Source organism: Triticum aestivum, unplaced genomic scaffold (assembly GCF_018294505.1).
Source record: "Triticum aestivum cultivar Chinese Spring unplaced genomic scaffold, IWGSC CS RefSeq v2.1 scaffold229594, whole genome shotgun sequence".
Classification (NCBI taxonomy): domain Eukaryota; kingdom Viridiplantae; phylum Streptophyta; class Magnoliopsida; order Poales; family Poaceae; genus Triticum; species Triticum aestivum.
The window spans coordinates 1-5,634 of NW_025236019.1; the positions used below are offsets into that span (position 1 = coordinate 1).

The 5,634-nt window shown below is 42.3% G+C and overlaps 1 protein-coding gene across 1 annotated transcript; it reads left to right on the forward strand.

Annotated features, from left to right (window-relative positions):
- Positions 1-1,911: 1,911 nt before the first annotated feature.
- Positions 1,912-2,747, forward strand: LOC123176368 (extensin). The gene has a single exon (XM_044590605.1). The coding sequence runs from the start codon at positions 2,061-2,063 to the stop codon at positions 2,454-2,456; it is 396 nt and encodes a 131-aa protein (XP_044446540.1). The 5' UTR covers positions 1,912-2,060; the 3' UTR covers positions 2,457-2,747.
- Positions 2,748-5,634: the final 2,887 nt, after the last annotated feature.

Sequence of the window (5,634 nt, forward strand, 5' to 3'; positions counted from 1 at the left end):
GATAGGTAGCAACACGTACGTCACACGTGCGCTATCCACCTTAGATTCACCGACAAAACCCCAATCCAAGCGGCGTAACGAGGGCCGCATAGAGTATTGTCACTTGCCGTCAAAGATGATCCTAATCATTGGACAAAAGGTGAAACTATCTTATCACGCAATACCACCACAATGCCCTTACGCAACAAACAGACTAGATCCAATATCTATCAAGGCTTTAGCTACCATGTAAATGGTTAGGGGTTCGCCAGTTCGATATGTCAAAGACGTTGCGATCCCCTACAAAATTAGGGTTTAGCTTTAGTAGCTCCTCAAAGATAGACTTTCCTCGACGATCAACCTGGACAAACGACAGGGGCGAAGCGATTGCACGACGATGTGGTCCTGTTACAGGGGTTGTACGGATCAACCTCGCTGAGTTGTTTGGCGGGTCTTCACCATTAACTTGTGCTCTTTAGAACTTGGGCTCTTTAAAGTTGCCAACATAAGTTAACTATCGAAGTTGCGAAAATTGCTTTTGGAGCTTGGCCTCCATGGAGGCCTCCAAATTCAAATTTTTATGTGTCAAAAAATTCTGAAAAAAATACAAACACATGAAGGCATAACACACATGTGTGTAAATTGTCAGGGCAAAATACGTTGAAATGAGGGTCATGCAAAAAAAATCTAGGGCTTTTGAACATATGATACTATTCATCCTCCTAGGCCATGAACTTTTTTTTATACAGATCGCATTTCAAGGTATTTCATCCTAAAAATTTATACACATACAAATAACATCCTTTTTTACTTTCACATTTTTTCAGATTTTTATAAATCGGAAAGTTTGAATTTTGAATTTTTTTAAAAATTGAGCTGCAATGAACTCGGTCACCAAAACGATGTTCTCTCGAAGTTTTTATTTCTAACAGTCATTATATATCTTTAAAACTACTCTCTCTGTTACAAAATAATTTGAACATAGGATTATGATCGGCTGAATTTCGTTAAATTTTTAAAAATTGAACGCACAAAAATATTAAAACTTTAATTATTTTGAAACGGATGGAGTACTATTTTATTTAAGCGATGTTACCTCTCGGGGAGAGGAATGACAGAGAATTTGCGGAGATGGTGTTGGCCAAGCTTATGATGATTCATGCTATCAACAGAGTTGCAGATGTCAACCTTGGGTAGATATCAGGTGATACCACCCTTTTAAATGCTTCCATGATCTAAATTTTGATAATCATATTTACATGTTTCAAAAAATTCTGAAGACAAAATTTAGAAAACATAGGATTACTCTCTCTGAAGACATATGTTTATAGCCGCTAAAAAATTCAGATCAAAATTCGAAATGTGCATTGAGAAACAAAAAAGACAAATTCATATGTGAATAGTATCATTTGTGACACTATTCATATTTTGTCTTCTTTTGACACTATTCATTCTAGATTTGTTTTTTCTTGTTTCTCAGTGTGCATTTTGAATTTTGGTATGATCTTTTTAGGAGTAATAGATATATGTCTTGTGAACATCCACAAATTTTTTCAATTTTTTTAAAATATCTAAATCTCATTTTTTAAAAGCTGGAGTATGATAGCATGTGAAGGATAATACCACTTGATATTTTTCCTATCGACCTTAGTCGTTTACCCCGTTCGTCTGCATAGATCGTGCCTGGTCCACTCTGTTTGCTATCTTGTTAAGCTGGCCGATCAGTGTCTTGTACTCCTTCAATCCCTTTGACACTACATTAGTGCCAAAAACATCTTATATTATTATTATTGGACAGAGGGAGTATCTGTTCCGTGTTATCTTATTTCCTTTCTCGTGGATCTCCATAAGGCTTGTTATGCTTCAACTCTGATCGGCTTTATATATTTAGTTTGAAGCTGAGCGGCGCCCTCCGTCTAATAACCTCGTAATTCCAACCGTGCGACACGCTTTTCAGTGCCACATCTCACCGCCGGAGCAGTGTTCCCAGGGAGTACGGCTGTATACCACACCTCACCACGCGGGCTCGAGCTAGTTCCACCATCTGCCTAGCTACGCATCTCGTCTCGCCCTCATCTCTCATGGCACCCCAGCGGCAACTCCTCCTCCTCCTGCTCCTCCTGGCCTCGCCGTTGCCGTTGCCGCGGCCGGCTGCCGCCGACGACGGGGCCGCTGCGCAGCCGCCTCCACTGGTGAAGCAGTTCTACTACTACTCTCCTCCGCCGCCGTCGGCAGCATCTCCTCCCACCGGCCCGCCGCCGGCGCCGCCGATGGCTCCGTGCAACTGCCAGCAGATGCCGCAGCCCACGGCTTGCAACTGCCCGAAGATGCCGCCGCCTGGGATGTACCACCACAGCCCGCCGGCCGGGCACCACTATGGGTTCCTATCCGGGTCCCACGTGCAAGCCGGAGGGCGGCTCCATCCCCGGATGCTCTGCGCTGTTGCCGCTGCATTACTTCTTCTATGGTGGTGCTAGTCACTGTCTGTTGTGTCACTCAGATCCATATGTGCGTGCTTACTGCTGTGCTATGACATTATTACTTTATTTTTTCAAAAGGACATTATTACTTTATTAGGCATTTTTATTTGGGACAGAGGAATTTCATCAAGTTTCTATGAGCATTACATTGTTAATTTTAGACACGTTCTTGCAGTGCACTCAGAAATTCCGTTAATCTAGCCATATGTATGGATTTGGTTGTTGCAATCTAGTACATTTGATGAAGTTGATTACTGAAGAGGGTATTAATGACATGCATGTTCTGTATCAGCTTTGTGTTTGTAAAAGATGGTCTGTATTTTTCGGATGCAAATGGTTGCAACTTGTTTGCGTACTTTTCCTTTGTATGAAGAATTCAGCACGAGTCATATTGTCTATTGTATGATTCCTGTAATTCAAGCTTGCGTACCTGTATTAGCCTGGGAATGTGGATTTGTTATAACATTGTTTTTGTTATCAGAACATCCATTAGTTCCTTACAACGCTAGATTTCTGTGATAGTCAACAACGAAAGAGTTGCTATAACATTTATGACAAGAGTACTAGCTAGATGTCAGCTTCAACCGTTGGCCTAATTATCTCATGAAAAGAATTGCTATAACTGAAATGCAATCTTGTATCCTGCTGCTACCATGCCTAGTTGGATGATGAAACTGCTAGGAAATGCTAAGGTTTCTTCGTTCTGAACTTGATGTTGCTTTGTTAACCTGTGCAACCATGCTATTATTTCAGTCTATAAGCTAGCCCGCTGCTAACTTTGTTAAGCTAACAGCATAGATTTATCTACCTCACATACGTGTTTTGTCAGGTGTCTGATCACCAATGAGGTCAATGCTGCAGTTCGTACTTATGTGTGATGGATTCTATTGGTTCAGCAGTCAGTACTTTTGTCAAAAGCACCCAAAAGTTTATTCATCTGCTTGCAACCTCCGTGGCCGTCACTCTCCTCTTGCGCTATCAACGCCTACCTCCCGGATCCAAGTGTTTTGTGTCAAGAACAATTTCAGTATTTTCTTGATATATTTTCATAAGTAGACATGTTCAGGCCGTGGACTGTTCTAGCCTTGTAGGTCTGGACGGCTGGCTGGCCTTCTTGTAATTTGTACTGCAATTCAGTCTTTTACTACTGCTATAGAGCCAGTTGCCTGGTCCAAGGGGACGCGAATACTCAATTCTTTCATTTGATTGCTAATGATAAACACAGAAAAAAGCGAATTTTTCAACTTGAACAAGATGAGGGCACTATTTTAGGACAGGATAACCTAAAAACATTTATTATCGAGTATTATAGGCAGTTATTTGGACCTCCGGAGGATAATTGTGTGTCCCTCGACGAGTCCAGGACTGAGGATGTGCCTCAACTATCGGCTGCCGACAATGATATTCTGGTTGCCCCGTTCTCAGAGAAGGAGGTGTTTGATGCTATTGCACAGATGAAAAACAATAAGGCTCCCGGACCGGATGGATTCCCGGTCGAGTTCTATAAAAAATGCTGGCACATTATTAAGGGGGATTTGCTACCTATGTTCCACGATCTGTTCTCTGGACAGCTTCACTTATTTCACTTGAATTTTGGAACTATCACACTGCTTCCTAAGAAAACGGATGCTGGGAGAATTGAGCAGTTCAGGCCGATCTGCCTCCTCAATGTTAGTTTCAAAATCTTCACCAAGGTCGGGACTAATAGGCTCACACAGATTGCGCATTTTGTGGTGCAACAGTCCCAAACTGTTTTCATGCTGTACAGAAATATCCTTGAAGGGGTGGTCGTCCTGCATGAAACACTCCATGAAATCCATTCCAAAAAATTAGATGGAGTAATTTTTAAGGTGGATTTCGAGAAAGCGTACGATAAGGTCAAATGGCCATTCCTCCAACAGTCATTGCGTATGAAAGGTTTTGATGAAGTCTGGCGCCGACAGGTTGAATCATTTACGCAAAAAGGTAGTGTGGAAATTAACGTAAATGATGATATAGGTCATTACTTCCAGACACATAAAGGCCTAAGACAAGGAGATCCGATGTCCCCTATCCTGTTTAACATTGTGGTGGATATGTTAGCAATTTTGATAGGAAGGGCTAAGGAAAATGGTCAAGTAGGTGGATTGGTACCTCATCTTGTTGATGGAGGTGTATCCATCCTTCAGTACGCCGATGATACAATTATCTTTATGGAGCATGACTTGGCCAAGGCGAGAAATATGAAGCTTGTGTTATGCCTATTTGAACAATTGACCGGGTTAAAGATTAACTTCCATAAGAGCGAACTGTTCTGTTTTGGTAGAGCCAAAGAAGAACAAGAGGCTTATAGGCAATTGTTTGGGTGCGAGTTGGGAGAGTTACCCTTCTCTTACCTAGGTATTCCAATCCACCATTGTAGGCTGACAAATAGAGAATGGAAGTGCATCGAGGACCGATTTGAGAAGAAACTGAGTTGCTGGAAGGGTAAGCTCATGTCATACGGAGGCCGATTAATCCTGATAAATTCGGTGCTCACGAGTATGCCTATGTTTCTCCTATCGTTCTTTGAGGTCCCAGTTGGTGTTAGGAAAAGACTGGACTTTTATCGATCGCGTTTCTTTTGGCAGGGTGATGAGCTTAAAAGAAAATATCGGCTTGCTAAATGGGATATCATCTATAGACCGAAAGACCAAGGGGGTCTTGGTATTGAGAATCTAGATGTTAAGAACAGATGCCTTCTTAGCAAGTGGCTGTGGAAGCTCTCATCGAAGAATGATGCTATGTGGGCTCAAATCCTTCGCAGCAAGTACCTCCAGACAAACACTTTGTCCCAGGTCACAGTCAGGCCGACTGATTCACCTTTCTGGAAAGGACTGATGAAAGTCAAACAGTCTTTGTTTAATAGGACACTACTAGGGAAAAGCTTATAGACAGACGGTTACTAGTAGCGAGAGTTTATAACCCTCGCTACTGCTACTTACTAGTAGCGTGGGTTTTTAACCCTCGCTACTACTAAGTTGATACTAGTAGTGCGGGTTTTTAACCCTCGCTACTACTAAGCGGTCTCTACCGTGCCCTCCCGGGACATGCCATAGTAGTAGCGAGGGGTACAAACCCGCGCTACTACTAAGTTGATAGTAGTAGCGCGGTTTTACACCCCTCGCTACTACTAAGTACGAGGTAGGTGAAATCC

Bases quoted from the DNA above. Each gene is read 5' to 3' on its own strand.
- LOC123176368 (XM_044590605.1), top strand. From the start codon at position 2,061: ATGGCACCCCAGCGGCAACTCCTCCTCCTCCTGCTCCTCCTGGCCTCG.